Source organism: Euphorbia lathyris, chromosome 2, assembly GCF_963576675.1.
Source record: "Euphorbia lathyris chromosome 2, ddEupLath1.1, whole genome shotgun sequence".
NCBI lineage: Eukaryota > Viridiplantae > Streptophyta > Magnoliopsida > Malpighiales > Euphorbiaceae > Euphorbia > Euphorbia lathyris.
In genome coordinates this window covers 7357842-7380044 of record NC_088911.1, presented here as the reverse complement: position 1 = coordinate 7380044, position 22203 = coordinate 7357842, and the positions used below count along the sequence as shown (strand labels likewise).

Below are 22203 nucleotides of genomic sequence, written 5' to 3'. Positions count from 1 at the left end.
AAACAAACATCGTTTATTACGAGTTCTTTTTGACATGCATCACTATATTTTTGGAGAGTTTGGTGGCTGGACAACCGTTACACAAGATTGTGGTACCTCCTTTATGGTTATGTCCCAACTTTTCCAGTATTCTTCTCATCCATACAACTTGACAAGCACAACCAACAACTGCCACAAATTCCACCTCAATCGTTGACAATGTGACCACTAGTTGTTTTCTTGAAGACCATGAGACAACTCTTGAATTCATTAAGAAGACGTATTCAATGTTGCTTTTGCGATCATCAACAACTCCGTCATAGTCACTATTAGTGGATCCAAAAAGTGCTTTTTAGTTTCATCCCATTTATAGAATATTTTGTAGTTCACCATCCATTTCAAGTATTGGAGAGCCTGTTTGGAAGCTTGAATAGGTAACTCTGTAGGATTAGACATGAAACGATTAATTAAACTCACAAAATGAATAATGTTTGCTCACTATAACACCTTTCAAACCATTCACTTACAAAATGTGCTTCAAGACGACTGAACCAAACACACAAAGCTTGTTTTAATCTGTACAAGGATTTTTACAGCTTATGTGCCTTTTGCTCATTCCCTTTCTACACATATCTCATTGTTTGTTCTACATATACATATTCACTTATTTCTCCATGAAGGAAGCTGACTTCAATGTCAAGTTGGAAAATCTTTCATCCTATTTGAGCTGACAAAACAATGATTATGCAAACTGTATCCATCCTTGCCACTGGTGTATAGAATTTTGTGTAATTAATTCCTTGTTGTTGTGAATAGCCCTTTGCCTCCAATCTTCCTTTGCACTCATCCACTTCACCTCAATTTCCTTGGCACATATAGGCAAATCAGTTGGCTTCCATGTTTCATTCATCTCAACCGCCTCTATTTAAGACTTTTTTTAGGCTTCTTTAAAATTAATTAGGTATTTCGACATGATTTGAGCCATGTTAACCTCAAAGTCTTCATCTAAAAAACCGTCACCAGTGACATAATCTGTCAAGTAACCCGGAGCTTATTGAATTCTTCCTCCTCCATCTAAATTAGCTTCTGTTGATTCCCTTGAAGAGGCACTGGGCTCACAAATTTCTCCAACATTGAGTTCTTCTATATCTTCCTCAACAATATAGTATAATCATCTCCCCAATCCAAGTCCATCAAGATTTGTTCCTCTAACTATTTATCCTAGTCCCATTGTTTTTCCTCTTCAAAAATGACATCTCGACTTATGATAATCCATTTGGAGATAGGATCATATAATCGATAGGCTCTTGCTTGCCAACTTTGTCCTTCTTTCATCAGAGATGTGCACATTGGAGATGCAGCCAAAGACTCTGAAATGTTCTAATGTTGGTTTCACTCCACTCCAAACTTCTTGTTGTGACATATTTTACTGCTAATGTAGGACCTCTATTCAGAATATAAATTTCCCAATTAACAACTTCAAGCCAAAAATTAATTGGCATATTATTTTCAGACAACATGTTTCTTACCAAATTCATCGTTGTTCGAGTTTTTCATTCCGCCACTCTGTTCTATTGAGGAGTATATGTTGCTGTCAATTGTCACTTAATACTACGCTCCTTGTAAAACTCATTGAAGTCACTGAATAAAATCATTCAACTTTGAATTTTGTCTCAATTAAGTCATTCCAGCTACTTCAAAAACAAAAAGACACCAAAAAAAGTGACGTGACTGCCACATCACCGGTAGTCAACTTTCATCGTTGATCGGAAATGACACATGGATGCCACCTAGACGATACGTGGCTGCCACCTAGCTAACCAAAACAACATGTGTAGCTAGATGGCGACCATATGCCATTTTTGCCAACTAGGTGGCGACTACATGTTGTTTTGCTCAGCGGTGAAAGTTGACCAGTGTTGCTGTGTAAGCCACATCATATTTTCAGTGTCTTTTTGCTCTTGAAGTCGCTGAACTAGCTTTATTGAGATTTAAATTCAAAATTGAATGATTTTATTGAGACAAATTGAGATTGAGTGACTATTTTGAAACAACCATGAAAGTTCATTGACTAATGGTGCATTCAACCCGTTTTTAATTATCACTATTAACAAAGATAGTAAAATTACATGTGACTCACAAATCCGATATGAAATCGCCACTGACACAATTGAATTGACATGATTATGATACAAAATGTATTGGATTACCATTAACCCAATAATTAACATGATGATAACAAGATCCAATCGCATAAACAAGTATGCTTATTAGGAATATTATCAATCTAATTCTTGAAGTTAAAATTAATTTAATCCAAAATCAAGTTAAAATATTAATTTGGTCATTTAATTTAGCATTTAAGATCAAATTAGTTTAAAATAATACGTGTTTATATATAATTGTTAGTTATTTTACATGTGTGACTTTTTCATTCTGACACATGTCAATTAAAACTTATTTAAATCTAAATACTAAAATAATACTCGAATTTAATTTAGAACTAAATTAATCCTACTAGCATCGATGGTCATTAATTAAGTTTTTTTTATATGTCCAAAGTCATTTTGATTAAGAATGTCTCACTATTGACGAGTTTTTTTTTTTTGTTTCTCTGAGGTTTTTGTTTCTATTTTGTTTTTTCTCCTTTCTCTCTCCAATGCCATGAGTATTTTAAGTTGAAAGTGCCAGAGCATGAGCAATCCCCGATCCGTTCGCATGGTTTGGAACAACAAGAACGTCCCAACTGGTTTGATTTTCAGTCACATTACTGCTCTGTTTTCGAGCTGAAACCAAGTTCAGTTATGTTTGACGTCTGTCAGTCCGTCTTCTTTGACTGCTCGTCTAGGTGCTAAGTGGTGTCTACCTTCACTTGGTATGTTGAAGTGTGCGAGTTTCTCTACTCAAGGCACTGCTAGTTTTGGTTTCGTTATCAGAGATAATTCTAGTAACATAATGTCTTAGTGTGTAAGAAGTGTTGAGTTGGTTGAAAAAGTACAAATACAAAGATATTGTTCTGGAATCTAATTCTCAAACATTTTTAATGCTTTTCATATTATGTGATAGATTATGTATTTGGTGTTATTATCTCCGATTGTAAATCCCTTTGTCTGGATATTAATAACTTTCATATCAGTTTTGCTAATCGATCAACGAATCATGCAACATATACTCTAGCGAGATACACCGATTCTAAATCTTATTATGGAGTTTGGAATTATATTCCCCTTATTTCCTTTATAATGTTTTTGCTCGAAAATTGTTAATAAAATTTCCATTTTCCTTAAAAAAAAAATTAATCCTACTAGCTAGGGATGTAAATGGGCCGGGCCGGGTCGGGAAATGCATTTCCCATTCTCGACTAGTCGGGGATTCCCCATTCCCGACCCCACGGGGATCCCCATTCCCCATTTACGGATATTCCAAAACCTATTTCTCCATTCCACATTCCCCGTTTCCCGCAAGAAATCACCGTTTATATTTTAAAAAAATAATAAAGCCTAAAACTTTCAAGAAGCGGTAGCTAATGATGCCAAACATTAAGAATCATTCTCAAATTTTCCAAACCGCAAAAAAATTAAAAATTTGAAAACAATCAATCACCTAATTAAAATGTATTTAAATCATCTAAAAACATCAATTATCATGGAAAATAGTCGTGAATATCCATGGAGCGGATATACCTTTCCCATCCCCACTAAAAGGGATAAAACTATCCCCATCCCCATTCCATAGGGATCATTATAAGCGATTCCCCGTTCCCATCGAAACGGGTCATAATGGGACTGGAAACCCCACCCCATTTGCATCCCTCCTAGCTAACTTGATTCGCCAAATTAATCCATTATTCAATTAATTAGCATAGCTTAAGATTCACCCAAACCGAAAGCCGTTATTATTACGCCAAGTGGAAATTTTTTAATTTGAAATTACATATTTGCCCTTACCGACCAATTTTCTGAAATACAGGAAAGGGAGTTCGTCGATTCCATGCGGAAAAGATCAAATCTCTCTCCACAGCAGAATTCTCCCTCTCCCTATTTAGACTCAGAAATTTCTCTTCCTTTTCTCATTCGTCTCTGATTCCCCTCAACGCTCTCTCTTCCTTGCCGAAGGTAAGATCTCCTTTTTCCACATGCTTCTACAGCTTTTATATGAATTCGATCTTACATCTCTTGATGATTTGCTTCTCAATTATCTGTTTGCCTCTTTTGTTTTTCATTTAATTGAGTTTGAGTGTGGCGTTGCATTTCTCGGTGATCTCATTTTTTATTTCGTCGAGCTCGGATCCAACTGTTTTCGTCTCTGTATGGTGTAGAAGCTTCACATTTAAGTGCATTTTGCCTTTCAATTTGTAATTGTAGCTCTAGAATCTTATTTGGCTTTGTTGAAATTGTCTTCGTTGTTATTTTGATTGTCCTTAGACACCATACGGTACGGATCACATGCTTCTACAGCTTTTATTTGAATTCGATCTTACATCTCTTGATGATTTGCTTCTCAATTATCTGTTTGCCTCTTTTGTTTTTCATTTCATTGAGTTTGTATGTGGCGTTGCATTTCTCGGTGATCTCATTTTCAATTTCGTCGAGCTCGGATCCAACTGTTTTCGTCTCTATATGTTGTACAAGCTTCACATTCAAGTGCATTTTGCCTTTCAATTTGTAATTGTAGCTCTAGAATCTTATTTTGATTTGTTGAAACTGTCTTCGTTGTTATTGTGATTGTTATTGAACACCATACGGTACAGATCACATGCCTTAATGTTTTCCCTCCCTTTTTGTATTGCATGTGTGAAGTTTTGTTTGGATCTGGCTTTTGTTTGGATTCATTTCAGCTCGTTTTTGTATTTTGTTTAATGGCGCTATTTTTCATAGACAATTATCAGATTTGTTGGGGGATTCTTTTAAAATCATTTCATAATTTACCTCCACTTTTAAATAGTAAGTTTGCATTGACACATCTATAGGTCAAACTGACATACTATACAGATCTGTTATGCTTTTTAAATGGAAATTATATCGGCTTTAAAAAATTACACCAGGTGCTCATATTTTTTTCTTTTACATTTTTTTTGGTTTACATTCTTTTACATTAGATACTGGGGAAGGGGATGTGTTTTTTGAAGTCATGGGGACTGAGTACCACTAGACCAAAGAGTAGTGGATACCAGGTGCTCATATTGAAATTAGTCATGTTTAATGAGTTTATTCAAAATTAAAGGCTATTCATGACTATAGATCTTTACTCAAAATGTCTTAATTGATTTTCATGGAATGGCTAAAACAGAGTCTGTAAATTTTGAAATTCTATATTTGCCAATATTGATTCTATGCTTTTATTGCATGGTATTAAACCTTTTCTCAGATTATCTGAATTGATGGATTGCTTAAATTCTTCAGTATATTCATCCTATTCATTTTATAGAAATCAATCATTTTTCAGGTTAGGCTGCCTGATATACTCACTGTTTTTATATCATGATATGTTGATGCTATTGTTCTTTTTTCAGGTAATATTGAAAACAAGTTAATTAAATAGTCAGTCATGGGAACTGTTGTTGAAGCTGCAAGAAAGGTAACTATTCAAAGAAACTCGAGTCTCCAGCACCTTTTATCTTCTGGATTATGCTTTTGCGCACAGTGTATCTTCTACATAAAGTGGGAAGTAACTATCTATGTGATATAAAGAACTCCTGTCCAGTCAGTCAGATGCTTTGAAATTTAATTTCCTGTCGAGTGCAAATGTATAAAAATGTAAAAGAAACTGTGGAAGATGATGAGATGTAAATCAATTCATCGACAAAAGGAATTCTTTTGGTTCATCTGTATCCTCTTTTCTATAGGAAGCAGTAAAGAGGATGGTTTTAAAATTGACTGATATTCTTGGTTGAGTATGTTTACTCTGTTTTCTTGAGGTTCAAATGTGTTAAATCAATTACTGCAGGAAGAAAACGGAAGTGTAGCTCAGAAGAATCCTACAGTTGTTTTTGTCTTGGGTGAGCCAGTTTGCTTTAAGCATTTACTTAAGCTATTTGTTGATTTTTTTTTTTGGTGTTTTTGCCTTTGGGCGTCCTTAAGCTGTTTGCTAAAGTAATATGCATAATGCATATGTCCTCTAGTTGATGGTTGTTTTATTTTATAATGAATGATCAGGTGGCCCAGGCAGCGGAAAGGGTACTCAGTGTGCAAATATTGTTGAGCACTATGGTTATACTCATCTCAGTGCTGGGGATCTTCTTCGAGCGGAAATCAATTCTGGGTCTGAAAATGGGTATGAATGCATGCTGCCATGCTTAAAGTCTTGATAACATTAATTAATTAATTTTATCTTGTGCTATATTTAGAGGGCGAGCCTTGGCGCAACGGTAAACGTTGTTGTCGTGTGACCAAGAGGTCACGGGTTCGAGTCTTAGGAGCGGCCTCTTGCCAAATAAATTGGCAGGGGAAGGCTTGCCCCTAGTACACCCTTGTGGTGGGACCCCTCCCCGGACCCTCGCTCAGCGGGGACGCGTAGTGCGACCGGGCCGCCCTTTTTTTTTTTATCTTGTGCTATATTTGAAACATGACTCCTAAGTTTGATGTTCTATAAAAGTACTTAATTCTTACCTGAGCCAACTGCATTGTATTGAGTATTTCAACTGTATTAATTCGATTTGGAATATCTTTTATAAAAAAATAAAACACTTTCTTCTCTGTGGGCCACAGAACCATGATCCAGAACATGATTAAGGAGGGGAAAATTGTGCCTTCAGAGGTTACAATAAAGCTACTACAAAAAGCAATGCAGGATAACGGCAATGACAAATTTCTGATCGACGGTTTTCCTCGGAATGAGGAAAATCGTGCTGCATTCGAATCTGTTGTAAGCCTTTCTATGTGATTTTGCATTTCAATATTTAATCTAATACTCGTGGTATCTAGCTTAAATAGGTACGAGGGGTGATATTGGAGATCTTTGCTTCCCAAATTATATTTTTAACTTGAAAGCTTCCCGTGTTCTCAGGAATTGTTCTTGTACACTACATATAGATGAGAGACGATGATGAATAAAAAAAAAAGAAAAGAAAGGGTTCTTTTATATATATATATATATTTGATAGATTATAGAGAATATAGAATATCTTGGACGGAAGGAGTTCTTGCAAATTCATTATCCATTTGCTTAGACATTCTGTTCTCCTTAGGAAGTTATGAATGTTTCTGTAATCAGGGTTGGTCAATTTTTAATGGTAGTTTTTTCTAGACTAGTCTTTTAGTGATCTTTCATATTTCATTTTCACAGGAAAAAAAGAACCAAGAAATTTCATAGTAATAAATATTATGGATTATTTGTTCATTGCTAAATATATGGTTTTTATGCAGACCAAGATTACACCAGAAGTTGTTTTGTTCTTTGATTGTTCCGAGGAAGAAATGGAGAGACGCCTTTTGAGTAGGAACCAGGTTTGCCAAATGAGACCACTGTGTTTTTGCATCTGCAGGAATAAGACCTCTTGTTTCAGTTCTTCTTATGTTTTGTCTTGATGACTCTTTGATGTGAGAAGGGTAGAGTAGATGATAACATAGAGACAATAAGGAAGCGTTTCAAAGTTTTTCTAGAGTCTAGCCTCCCTGTGATTCAGTACTATGAAGCCAAGGGGAAAGTTTGCAAGGTAGTCTCTCCTTGGCATTTATCTTTATGCTATTATATTTTTCAATTTGAATCATTGTTTTGTTGCTCTAACCTGCAGATTGATGCTGCTAAACCAATTAACGAGGTTTTTGAGACTGTTAAAGCTGTATTTACCAAAAAAGATGAGAAGGTAAAGAACCATTTATGTTTTTCCTTGTAGGCTTTCCATGTTGAATGGAAATTAAAATCTGAAGAAGGAATTCATTATTAAGTGTAAGTTTACCAGGGAAAATGGTATTGGTGATGTTCTAATTCCATTAGTCTGTTGAATGATTTAGCTATCACATCGTATTTGCTTGCTCTATTTTCCTTGTGCTTTTGTGTCTGGTCGTGGAACATAATGATTGCTTACTTGAGTTCTTCATAACCTATTTGTCAAACTTAAAGTTCCCATAAAAATTTGTTGCTTGCTTTTAGGACTTGGAAATTTTCTTAGAAAAATCTAGGATAGTGATGCTGACCTGGATTTCCCTGGTGCTAAATGCACTAGCCGCTCTTAAGGCGATTAGAACTCAAATAACCCTAGGCGCACACCTTAACGATGTAGGGTGCTAACTGAAAAAGAAAAGGTAGAAACAATAACTAAATATACCATTGAAGTGGTATGATGAGTAAATATAGAATCAGATAAGTTATGATGATCATCATTTTCAACTTTGAAGATCCAAAAAAAAAAAAGTAAAAGAAACAAAAAGAACAAAGCTAAAAAATCTACTTTCTCAATCCAAAAGATAAAACTTGAACCTTTTGCTTTGATCTTCTCCTTGAAGCTTTTCTAATTAATTTTCGTTTTGTACTAATAAAGCTACTTGCCTTTTTTTATATCCTATCTTTTGCTAACTTTGCAGTCTTTAGTGTGTGTTTTCCTTTTATTTCTTGTAAAGCTGCAATTTTCTTTCAAAATCTGCTACAATTCGTTCTTAATTAAAGAGACAAATAGCTTTTTTATTTCCCCAATTAATATTATGCCATCCTTTTCTACTTGTTCACTTTCCTTAAATTATTTAATTTGTTTTTCTAACTAGATTTTTTTTAAATAAAAAAAATAAAAACAATGAATTTATGATACTATTTTCCAAAATCTTTGCAGTTATTAAAGTTTCCTATTTCCCTTCCAAAATAGCATCCAAATTTTGAAAAGAAGTCAGAAATTGCTAAAGCACATCTCTATGACCTGTGCTTGGGCTGAGGTGCTTGCCTAGGAGTGGGGAGGTCTGAGGCACTGGTGCGGTGCTTCGCCTGGACACCTAGGTGAACACCTCTGAAGCTTTTAACGTCATGGCTGAATGCAGCCTCAATTGTTTCTAGTAAGAAGGAATACTTTTTTGTGTAAATAACCATGTTAGCAAAGAAGAAACTGTATGCATCTTCTGGTAATTCAAATTTCAAAGTAATTAAATTTGTGCACTAATATGCTCAAATCCATAGAAAATTTTCCGAGCCTTTCTGTATTACAACTGACATTTAGTGATAGCCAGGATAGCAGTTTATTATGGAAGAACCGGAGAAAATCAGGTCAAACCCCAAAAAGGGGTCCTTCAAGGGGAGTATTCCAACCTGATAATGGTTGGGAAATAATTCCCTTGGAGGGGCTGTTTGTAACTCTGTGTTAATAACAGCCCCTCAAAGGGAATTCTTTGCCAATCATTACCAGGTTCAGAATAATTCCCTTAGAAGGCCTCTTTTTGAGATTTAACCCGAGAAAATCTATATCTGCATATAGTTGCAGCAGCAATTTTCACATAGTTAGCGACTGACCAAGTGAATTTGATCAGCCACCTTTAGATTTAAGCTTATTAAAATCTTATGGTGGAGATTAAAATTATAGTAAGGCTTAGATTCACACCTTCCTGATAGTTGCAATGCACATTTCTTACTATTTTTTAGGGGTGTCATCGTCATATTCGTGTTATATAATTCACATGAATATATATGATATAAATGCAACAAAATTAAAAATCATGTTAAGCGGATCTTCTCTGGAAATTGTATTATTATGTCAAAAATTGGCTATCCTACTATTTTTGCTATCTGCACCGAGTAGCTGGAAAAGCGGAAACTTTGGAAATTTTAACTGGGGATAATTTACAAATTTAGCCTTATGGGCATTGCGGGAAAGCGAATTTAGCCTCCACATACAAAACAAGCTTAATATTTACCGGACAAGCGTCATTAATAGAAGAGGTTGGAGGGTGTTCCAGAACATGAAATAGTACATGAAAAAAACTCATCTTTCGTTAATAACTATGTTGCACGGACACTCTTCTTTAGTAGCATTTCTGCGTTTCATGTGCGTGTCTGTTTTCGTTTGAAGACTATTTTATGAAATTTATGTTTTAGAAATGACATTTCCCGTGTTGTGTCCCTTTATATATCCGTGCAACATAGATTAACAAGGTTTGAAATTGCACCTAATTTAATATTGCATTATTTTATACGTGGATTTTATAATCTGATTGCTCGTTGACTATGGTATTTGCAGGTTGCTGTTTAGGGGTCGCAATTGTGCCCAATACACAACCGAATATTTGATATTTGTTGATTTCGTGCCATTATGCAAAGTTGGGTTAAGGTATTGTAGTTTACCAGATAGCCTCTTGTGGCAGAGGTTTGTTACTTAAGATATATAATTATATATAGATGGCCATACATTTTGTAATGAGGTTTACACCTCTACATTATTTTTGTTCTATGTTTCTAATTTTCAATAAGGACGTGTTGCAATAAGATATTGGTCGATTTTCTATTTTGTTAGCTATTTTTTTTATTATTATTATTGACTGTTCATTACAGGTGATTGTACTGTATTAACGTCTCCATCTGCAAGATTGAGTGTCGGTTTGCTTATTTTGTATAGTTTTTTTTAATACGAAATGTTTGGTTGAAATTGAAAAATTGTACAACAATTGAATTGAAATAGACTTTTAACTATTCACATTCTGTGGATGTGGTATTTAAAATCTTATCATTTGCGTATTAAGCTATTTCTATAGGTGATATTTAACTCATTTTAGATGAAAAATCAACTAATTTATCATGATACGATTTTTTTATATATGATATGTACATGTGTGTCAATTGTTTTAATTTTTTTTACAATATATACTTATTTTGTGGATAAATAAGGAATTAGTTTTTTTTCTTATTTATCCACGTTCTAAATCTATGAGTTATCGTTTCAAAAAAAAAAAAAAAGTCTATATGAGTTATCAAGAAACATGTCAATATGAAGTTCTTTTTAAATAATTATGATTTATATATGTCACATGTAAAAAAATTATGTCTCATGTGGCAAGAGTTAACAAATCAATTAATTTTTCATCCAAAATTGATGCGGACATCTCTAATACCAACACGAGGCCAAAGTATGGAGAAAAAGCGTTCCACAGGATGTGTGAGACGAGGGAGAAAGAGGAGCTGTGAGTATCAATTCCCCATATGCCGTGTGAGACGAGGGAGAAAGAGGAGTTGTGAGCATCAATTCCCCACATGGTGTGTCATCAGGGGCACATGCCATGTTGGTAAGGCAAGGAGCCCCTGGAACTTTCTGATTAAATTCACACGCCATGTGCTTTTGAGCCACATGCCATGCAACTCAATTGGAGGCTGGATTGTGGAGATTTTGACGAAGCTGGTTGGGCGCAGGATGAAGACCACATGCCGTGTGGCATGGATTTTCCAACAAAATCCAGTTAGGGGATAAGAGAGACAAAAGCTGCCAGAATTATAATTGAGCTGCCAGAATTCTCATATCCTTTATAATTACTGTTTATGTCACTCTTTATTTTACTATTTTTCTATTTAGGTTCATTTCCCTAAATGTCATTTTGGCATACTTTTCCATTCTATCTCTATCCATCCTTAATTGTTTTGTAACCCTAGCTAAGCCCTTTTAATCTTTTACTTTATTAACTAGGAGAGCTATTTAAGCCCCCTTGTTTGTAAATATGAACTATCTTTTAATCAATTTCAGTCTCCAATTGGAGCAACGGTTTAATCTTGTATTTGAGATTAACTCCTTGTTTTGTAACCTTAGCTAGGTCCTTTTAGTCTTTTACTTTATTAACTAGGAGAGCTATTTAAGCCTCATTGTTTGTAAAGATGAACTATCTTTTAATCAATTTCAGCCTCCAATTGGAGCAACGGTTTAACCTTGTATTTGAGATTAACTCCTTCAAGTCAGGCTTGAGAAAAAACTATTTCGTTGATTTACGATTAAATTCAACATGTCCGAGATTAATCCGTATAAAAAATGGATTAAATGTCATTTATATTTCACGGGTACAAATGTTACTAAATGATGCTATAAGGGCAAAATAGATACCACAAGGGCTATTATAGCTTTATTCCAACGTAAGGTAACCATTCTGTTAGAATGGTTAAAGTTAAGTAACTTTTATATTAAATTTTAAAATTGACCGGCCATAATGTATCAATAAAAATAAAGTTAAATGATCTTAGGTGGAATTTATCCAATTTTATCTTACTCTTTTGTTTTATTTACTTAGACATTACATCCATTTGATCCCCAAACTAAAACTTCAAAGTCAATTAAGACCCTAAACTATCAAAATCATCAATCAGGTCCTTCAACTAAGCAAAAATCATCAATTGAGTCATCATCATATCCTAAAATCAGAAACAGTGACGATTTGATATAGACTGTAATAATCTATGTGTTGGTTCAAAATGGGTTTGTGGAAGAGGGTATGAAACTGTTCAACCGAATGATTTTCGATGAGGTCTAAATTGATGGTTTTTGTTTAAAATGGGGACTAAATTGATGATTTTTGGTTAGTTCAGGACCTGGTTGATGATTTTGATAGTTTAAAGTCCTAATTGATTTTGAAGCTTTAGTTTAGGGAGCCAAATGAGTATTATGCCATTTACTTATGTTATATTTGATGGAGAGAGAATATGTGAAAAGGGAGAGTCAAAGGTAAGAAACGCTGGTCAGCGGTCAAAGTAGCCATCGATATTAAAAAAATATAAAGTTCAGTGATTATAACATTAAGAATTAAAGTTCAGTGGCTATAACGTTAAAAAGGGTAAAATTCAATGACCATAGGTGTAATTTACCCATTTTGTAATCATTTTATGCTTTTCTGAATCACCGTTTGTTTTGGGGGTTTCAGAAAAGGGTTAGAGAATGATGAGGTTTCATTCCCTTTGTCGGTGTTTGTTTAATCAATTCAATCATCCCCTTTACATTCTTTTAGTTTTGGGTTTACCCTTAACTCATTCTAATCTCATTCCCTCCGTCCCTCTAAGGTTTTCCATTCCATTTCCCCTCTTTCTCACTAATTTAAATATCTACTCTCCTTATAAAATTTCATTTTTGTCTCTATTTTGTTTTTAATTTTATTTTGGTCCATATATTTATTTATTCTTACTTTTTTAATCCTTAGATTAATTTCACTTTTGATCCTTATACTTATATATTATTTATTTATTTATTCTCAACAAATATTTTTTTGACTAATTTTTACTTTTTTATTTTTATTTTGATCCTTATATTTATTTATTTTATTTTTTTTATCCCTAGACTAATCTCACTTTCGATCCTTATACTTATTTGTTTTTATATCTTGAAAAATAATTTTGACAAATATTTTTCTTTTATCATATTATTCAGTTTTGGTATTTATTTTTAATTATTTTAAAATAATTATTTTCTTTTTAAACTAAAATATTTATGCATTTTCTTTGATTTATTTTATTTATGTTTCTTTAGTTTCATCGTCTTTTGATTTTAATAGTTGAATAAATTGATTTTCATTCTTATATTTACATGTGATTAATTTATTAATATAGACATATTATTGTATATAAATTATTGTTAAAAATACAAGTCTAGTTTATTACCTCATTTGAACCAAACAACCACAAAAGGAATTATGAGTATATCATTTCCTTTGTGGAACTGAAACAAACAAAGAAGGAAATTCAGGGTCATTCCATTCATTTCTACTTATTTCCCTTTCTTGATTCCATTCTGTTATCCCTATGCGACTATTAAAAATTTCATTTATGTGGTATCATTTGATAACATTTGTCTTCCACAAGTGACCTTTAATCCATTTTAGATTAGAAAAGTAAATAATTTGTTAAATTTTACTAAATGATACAAATTTTGACATGTGGCATATACACGTGACAATTGTTTTATTTTTTCATTTAAAATTAATTTTTTTAAAAAAATGTTTTTATCATTCCATCAGTAAGAAAATAATGAGGAATATAATTTTATACAAGCACCAATTAAAGGCAATACAAGATTTACGAATGGAGAATTCATAATGAATTGATTTGTTTTCTTATTTATTCACATATTAAGTCTATATGTAAAAAATAAATAAATAAAACAATTATTATTTGTATATATCATGTGTCAAAAATGATGCCATTTTTAATCTAAAAATGGGCTAAAATATCACATTTAAAATAACTTGAGGATAAATATTACTAATATCACAGTATATAAATGATAAGATTTTGGATAATACAAGACTAAATAAACTTTTATTTAGGCTTGTTCATGGGCTGGGTCTAGTAAGCTTTTGTCTAAAAAATACTCAGTTCAAGTCAAGTCTAGCCCGCTGTTAATTTAGACGGGCTGGGGCTCAGGCTGGGCTCATCAAATCTCAAGCCCAGCCCATATAAACCACCTAAATATATATGTATAGTTTTTAATAATAAAAAATTAAATTTATATTTAAAAATAAATATTAATATATAAAATATAAATTTATTAATTAATATTAATAGACGGACCGGTTAGACTGGCCTGTGATATTTTTATAAATCCCAAACCCGCCCGAAAAAGAGACGGACTTTAATAGACCCAGACCGGCTTGGACCTAAAGATAAATTTTCATATCCAAGCCCGACCCAAAGGACACGGGCCTGGAAGAATACCCTAGCCCGTGAACATATCTACTTTTATGCCATTAAAATACAAAGCTTGAAAATAAATTTTGTAATTGTTTGAAATTGTGGTAAAGCCATTTTAATTAGTTGTTTTTTGAAAGAATCCATGGGCCTTAGGTCCGCTTAATTATGGGCTTTTTACATCAATATCACCATTCTTACCAAATTACAGTTACACCGTATGCGCCAAAACTAATTCTCAATGTATCATTATTTTCTATATATATAACAAATAGAGTACTTTTTTATACTTTAATTAAAAAATTCAAAACCCTAATTTATAAATTCAAAATTCTAAAAAATATATTCTAGACCCTTAGATTATAAATCTTAATCCTTAAAATATATTTAGTGATTTTATTAATTTGATATAATTCAAATTATTACTTGACATAATTGTAGATAAGTTTTGAAAAATAAATTTTCATATAAATTTTCCTTCTTTATTTTATTTTAATTGATGTGTATTAATAATTACTGTTAATTACAAATATACTCTTTATGATTTCACGGATTTGCAAATTGGTATCTACGGTATTTTTCGTTACAAACGCAACCCTATGGTTTGCAAAATTTTCGTTTTTTATTGACCTTGCCAAATTTGACCGATAACGACTTCAAAATAAATTTTTTTAAGAATTAAAGTTATTTAGTATCATATTTACTATAGAACCACATTTTTAATTTTTGAAAATCATCATTTTTGGAGTTTTCTCTCTAAAAATTAACTTTTTCTCTCATAAAAAACAATACCTAAATAAATTCAAACCTAAAAAGTTGAAGAATTAAAGTTGTTTAAAATATCATTTAACTTTTGAAAATTTACATTTTGAGGTCGTTATTGGCCAAATTTGACAAATCAACAAAAACTGAAAATTTTGCAAACCACAGGTTGCGTTTGTAACGAAAAATACCACATGTAGCCATCTGTAAATCTGTGAAACCACAAAACATCTAGGTATAATTAACCCTAATAATTATTGCTTTCTACACTAAATTATTAGTAATTAAAAGTTATATTATACAAAAATATATCTATCGTGGTTAATTTAGAACAATTTTACTCTTAACATTATAATGGAGAGTATTGAGACCCTAATGTTACAAGTTGGGCTAATTTTAGACAGTGTGAATGAAGTTTTTTCCGAAATTGTAAAAAATATTAGGTGCTAGCTAGTCAGATGGACATATATATGTTCTTATATAAATATAATTAAAATATATATTATACTATTTAAAAATAATAATATAGAAAAACATATATATTTGTAACATGCATCCTTAAAAACTTATAAAAAAACATTTCACGAACAATATCAATGAAACAACTAAAACAAGTTAAAAAAATATCTATAAGTGATATAATTAACCGAAAATTATCACACAATTTCCTTAAAGTCTTCAACTGTATCATGGAAACAAGTAGAGAATATAATTAAACAAAAGTATCCAAAAATAATGAATACAATTCACCACAAAAGCATGCGACAATGTTCAAAAGTGAATAATAACAAAGTAAGAAATTAAAATAATAATGAAAAACATATTTTTTCTCCCAAACGGTCCCTATGCGGGAAAAAACCAATGTTATCAGAACCGGACCGAACATCAAACCGGATTGGTGACTGGGTCACGGGTCACTTGATCGGACCGGATGGCTCGGATTGGTCGAACCGGATGACGTAATAAATAAATAAATAATATTTATATATATTAAATATATATAATTAATTTAAAATTATTTTTATAAATTATATATATGCAAAACAAATTATAAACAACTTTTGGTTTGTTATTTTTGTCAACTTGAGACTTAAATATATAACAGATAAATAGAATTTAGAATAACTTGAAATATGTAAACGTATTCTATGAAATGCGGTCTTTTTAACGATATATTATAAACTCAAAACGGACAAGTGAAGCCCGGTCTCCTTTTGCTAGATTTTATCTCGTTTTCTTTTTAAACTTTCCATTAAATTTTTTTTCCTTAAATTGTATTTTCTTTTCTTTCCATTAAAATTTTTTTCCTTAAATTTTATTTTTATTTTTCTTTCCATTAAATTTTTTTTCCTTAAATTGTATTTTCCTTTCTTTCCATTAAAATTTTTTTCCTTAAATTTTATTTTTTTTTTCTTTCCATTAATTTTTTTCCTTAAATTTTTTTTTTTCCTTTTTTTTTCCATTAAATTTTTTTCCTTAAATTTTATTTTCCTTTCTTTCCATTAAATTTTTTTTCCTTAATTTGTTTTTAAAGTAACAACCGGTGTGAACCGGGTTGGCCGGTTTCCGGTTTAACCACCGGTCGAACTGGTCCACTGCCGGTTCACACCGGTTTTTAGAGGGTTCATCAACCCAGACAAGCTCGGACCGGGCTGCCTACCGGTTCCCGGTTGAACCGGTCCGACTGGCCGGTCTGGTCCGGGGTTGATAACATTGGAAAAAACCTCCTAGAGGGCAAAAAAAAACCTACAGGCCTAGGGGAAAATCAAAATGAATTCTCGATTTTGAGCGCCTACGTAGTTCAAGTAGTCTTGTTCTTGAACACTGGTTTTTTTTATCAGTCTTGAATCCAATCCATTATACATATGCAACATGTTAACACTCATTAATAACAAATAAAATACACATGTTTCTGTACAGAAAATAATTAAAAGAATTATCTTGTACTCTGCACGTGTAAGACAATAAAAAATTGAAACTCTAAGGGTCCGTTTGGTATGCCGTAATGCAATGTAATGTAATCAATGTCGTAATGTAATCAAAGTTGTAATGTAATGGAATGGAATAGTGATTCTATTACCATGTTTGGTTGATAATTATATGATGTAATGTAATAACCATTACAATACTTGTATTTTTCTAATTAAATGCAATCATAAAATTTTATTTACATAATTAAAATCAACGAAAAATGTGAAAAATCGAATCGAAATCAAATACAAAATTAGATTAACCGAAATCAATAAATTAGTATATAATTTTTCGCTTTTTCATATTTTTTTACATTTTTCTCGTTTTTTTAATTTCCATTTTCAACATTTTTCACCGTTTTTATATTTTCTCATTTTTCCGGTTTTTCAATTTTTTTTTTTCATTTTTCGCATTTTTTCGGTTTTTCATTTTTTTTCTTCATTTTTCTCGTTTTCAATTTTCATGTTTTTCTACTTGTTGCGTTTTTTACAAGAATGAGAGGTGAGACTGAGAGATGAGATTTGAGAAATGAGAGGTTAGATGACAATGTAATGAGAATTCAAGGCATTTTTCTATGTAATGGGGATTACAAGATTTCTTCAAAAAAAAATTGGCTCAAGGTTTTGTCATTCCATTACAATAAAATTGTAATATGCAACCAAACATGGTAATGTAATGACCATTCCATTACGAAGGTCATTACATCTTACCAAACGGCACCTAAATATTTTATCAAGTTTAAAAGAGGTTTAATTTTTAAATCTATTCTGAAATCATAAAAACCGTAAAAAAAAATTCTTTCTCAACCATCTGAATATATAAACGATGTCGTCGCTATTGACGATCGTCTCTCAGGATACAACAGATTACGCAAGCGAACTCTTACCGAGTGTATAATAGCTATCACCGGAGTAGAACAAAACAACAAGTACAGATAGCAGAAATGTTTCAGAGAATAATATTTCAAAAGTATATCAATCTGACAGTTCCATCATGTATATATAGAACTTGAATGGATATGTCTGTTCTCTAATGAACACGACTATTCATGAACGAACAAGACTGTTCATGAACTGACACGACTAATCATGAACGAACACAACTGTTCATGAACAAGGATGACTATTGGAATTTAAATTTTCCAACAATAATTTGGGCAGGGATGGATTTAGAGAGGGGCTTGAGCACCCACTGGTTGCCAGAAAACACTAAAAATTCTATGAAAATTATGTACGGATTTTTAATTTTTTATGTAAAAACATAAAAAATATCAATTTAGTATCCATAAATCACGAGAGACAATGAATCCTGGATCCGTTACTGAATTTAGGTAGAACATGATAACATAATATTTGTATTTTTTAATCTGAAATTGAGTACTTTGTAAATGTTAAATCTTTAATTGTAATAATCTATGTTTTCTGATTTGTTAGATTAAATTATTATATATATATATATATATATATATATATATATATATATATATATATATATATTTTAAGTGTTGTGGTATTTGGTATTTTTCATACCGGCCCCCTCAACTTCTACTCTCTTACATTCTCATCCTTGGTAGGTGGAACTGGTTGTTAAAGATTCAGTTATAGTTGCAACTAACTTGACGCCAATTTCATATCTGAACAACAAGATATTAACTCAGTTTGTCGATCTTATATTCTCATAATTTTACTAAACACTTTCTATCTCCTGTTTAGTATTGAAAGGTAAAAACAGTTCCGAAAATGGAAACAAAGGGACGCTAAATTTATATTTCCTGATTTTGGTAGATTTTTTAATAGATGAGTTCGAACTCGGAGGGCGAGCCTTGACGCAACGGTAAATGTTATTGTCGTGTGACTGAAAGGTCAAATGTTCAAGCCTTAAGAGCAGCCTCTTGTTAAAAAATTGACAAGGGAAAACTTGCTCCCAGTAAACCCTTGTGCTGGGACCCCTCCCCTGAACTTCAAAATTACAACTAAATATGCCTTAAATTAAATATTTTTAGTTATATTATGCCTATAATAAAAAAAAATATAAACTCTGAAAATAAATATTGGTTCATTTTATTTGCTTTTAGAATTTATATATTTAAGAGTTCTGAGAAAAAAAATTTATAGGTCTGATGTAGTTATTTGAAACCGTACAAAGATCGGCAACTCATCTTGCGCATCCCGATATCCATTCGTGAGACTGAAGATGAATCGTGTTGGAGGTGGGAGAGGAAAGGTGTTTACAGTGTTAAATCGGCTTACTATGCTTTGGTGTCATCATACCCAAAGCCATTTGAGGAGACATGTCGAGCTCCCTAGAATAAGCTATGACAGTTATCTTATCCTCGAAAGTCAAAAACTTCATGTGACGTGCAGCCTGAAATATCCTTCCAATCAATGATAATCTTCGAATTCAGCAAGTTCATGTTGATGCCATTTATCCCCTATGTCAACAGATTGCGGAGTCGACGTACTCCTTGCCCGGTTACTACCAATGTGTGGAATTAGTCGTTAATGGCGGGAAGCAGGCCAAATTCGGATGGGTCGGTGTTTGATCGTTGGTGGCAAGAGTCGGCAGCTAGTAGTTCGTCCGAAGCAACAGGCGATTGGGCTACTCTTATTGTGGTTTGCATGGCACAGACGCAACCAGTTGGTGTGGGAACGAAGACCGTTCATCCCTTCGGAAGTAGCGTCCAGGTTGCTAGTTTTCTGGAGTCGTGGAGATAAGCACAAACTTGGCATGGTGCAGGTGCTACGGATGCCACGCCTAATCGGAGAATGTCCGTCTTCATGGATTTTGAGCGCCTACGTAGTTCAAGTGGCTTTGTTATTGAACACTAGCTTTTTCGTCAGTCTTGAATTCTATTATTTTCATTACACATATGCACCATATTATTACTCAATAATACAAAAAAAAAACACATGTTTCTGTATAGGAAAAAATTAAAAGAATTATTTTTTACTGTGCATACGTTAGACGGTAAAAAAAATTTAAACTCGAAATATTTTTATCGAGCTTAAAGACATTTCATTTTTAAATCATAAAGACCGTAATTTTTTTCTTTTCTGATAATTTGTGTAAAACACGATAATATAATATTTGTATTTTTTTAATAATGTCAGAAATTGAGTCAGTTTGTAAATGTTAGATCTTCAATTGTAATAATCTATATTTTCTGATTTGTTAGATTAAATTATTCTTTTTATATAAATATTATATATATCTTTTTATTTTGTAAGTGTTGTGGTATTTGGTATTTTTCATACCAGGCCCCTCAACTTCTACTCTCTTACACTCTCACCCTTAACTTATCTGGGTAGGTGGAATTGGTGGTTAATGATTAGTTATAGTTAGGGTAAATTACACCAATGGCCACTAAACTTTACCCATTTTAACATTATGACCATTAAACTTCAATTCTTAATAATATGACCACTGAACTTTACACTTTTTTAATATCGGTGGCTACTCAATTTTAACTAACTACTCAAAATGACCGTTAACGACCTCAAAATGAAAATATTTAAGAATTAAAGTTGTTCAGAACGACATTTACCATGAAACCACGTTTTTTATTTTCCAAAATTACATTTTTTGGAGCATTTTCTCTCTAAAAATTTACTTTCTCTCTCCTCACCAAACAACACCTAAATGACCTCAAAACGAAAATTTTCAAGAATTAAAGTTCCTCAGAATACCATTAACTCTTCGAATTTTTTATTTTGAGACCGTCAACGGTCGTTTTGAGGTGTTGGGTGGCCACTGGTGTTAAAAAGTGTAAAGTTCGGTGGCTATACTGTTAAGAATTGAAGTTCAATGACCATAATGTTAAAATGGTAAAGTTCAGTGACCATGGGTGTAATTTACCCGTTATAGTTACAACTAACTTGCCACCAATTTCATATCTGAACGACTAGATACTAAATTTATATTTTCTGATTTTGGTAGATTAAGGGTCCATTTATTTTACCTGCTGTTTCCGGTTTTCTGTTATGGTTTGCTGTTTGAAAAGACTGTTTTTCAAAAAAGTAAGGATTCTCTGCTTTTATAAAAAGCTAATTTTCAGCTACAAAAAGCAAACATGAGTTGTCTAACCAAACACCTAAAACTCTCATTTTCAAAGTGAAAATGCAAACAAGAGGTCAAAAAGAAGCAACCAAACACCCCATAAGTACCTGTTTGTTTCCATTTTTCGGAACTGCTTTTTGCCTTTCAATACTAAACATGAGATAGAAAGTGTTTGATAAAATTTCGAAACAACTGCTTTTTTACAGAAAAAACAATTAATATCTACTGCCTATCAGCATCAGCAAACAGCCAACAACAACAACAAATATCTAACAGTAATAACAACAAACAGAAACATCTAAAATAAACAGGTATTATTTTTTTTTTAAGAGATGAGTTCGAACTCACATCCTTATATCTTTGAAACTAAACGTGTATCACAGAGTTATGATAATTTGATTAGTGAATTAAATCTTTGATATTTCATTTTAATACATTAATCTCAAAGTTAATTTAAATATTTTTAATTATATTAAGCCTATAATAAAAAAAATAAACTTTGAAAATAAATCTTGGTTAACAGAATTTTATTTTATTTTATTTTTTTTAGAATTTATATATTTAAGAGTTCTAAGAAAAAAAAATATGTATGATGTGGTTATTTGAAACTGTACAAAAGTATACAAATAAAATAAGTAATGTTTTTAAACTAAATAAAATAAAGATTTAATTATTATTAATTGGGTTAAGGTGCAAAAATACCCCCAACGTTTTAGGTCAGGAGTAATTTTACCCATAACGTCTAAAATGGTGCAATTTTACCCCTAACGTTGGAAGCCAAGAGCAATTTTACCCCTAACGTTAATAAATTGGGTCAATTCGAGAAATAATTCATCAAACTGTCTTTTCAGTCATGAATCTTATCATCTA

General features: G+C 32.2%; 1 protein-coding gene across 2 annotated transcripts; it reads left to right on the top strand.

Moving 5' to 3' along the window:
• Positions 1-3942: 3942 nt before the first annotated feature.
• Positions 3943-10399, top strand: LOC136220965 (UMP-CMP kinase 3-like). 2 transcript variants are annotated; one of them, XM_066008833.1, is made up of 9 exons: positions 3943-4094; positions 5492-5556; positions 5926-5977; positions 6135-6252; positions 6687-6843; positions 7344-7424; positions 7526-7633; positions 7712-7783; positions 10136-10399. In XM_066008833.1, the coding sequence occupies exons 2-9, from the start codon at positions 5527-5529 to the stop codon at positions 10145-10147; spliced, it is 630 nt and encodes a 209-aa protein (XP_065864905.1). In that variant the 5' UTR covers positions 3943-4094; positions 5492-5526; the 3' UTR covers positions 10148-10399. The 2 variants fall into 2 exon arrangements, with proteins under 2 accessions (XP_065864905.1, XP_065864904.1); XM_066008832.1 differs by lacking the exon at positions 10136-10399 and having other exon boundaries at positions 7712-8864.
• The last annotated feature ends 11804 nt before the right edge of the window (positions 10400-22203 follow it).

Excerpts from the sequence above, each read along its gene's own strand:
- LOC136220965 (XM_066008832.1), top strand. The coding sequence starts at position 5,527 with ATGGGAACTGTTGTTGAAGCTGCAAGAAAG. Across the intron at positions 5,557-5,925 it reads TTGTTGAAGCTGCAAGAAAG|GAAGAAAACGGAAGTGTAGC; the intron begins GTAACTATTCAA and ends CAATTACTGCAG. Across the intron at positions 7,634-7,711 it reads CCAAGGGGAAAGTTTGCAAG|ATTGATGCTGCTAAACCAAT; the intron begins GTAGTCTCTCCT and ends TCTAACCTGCAG.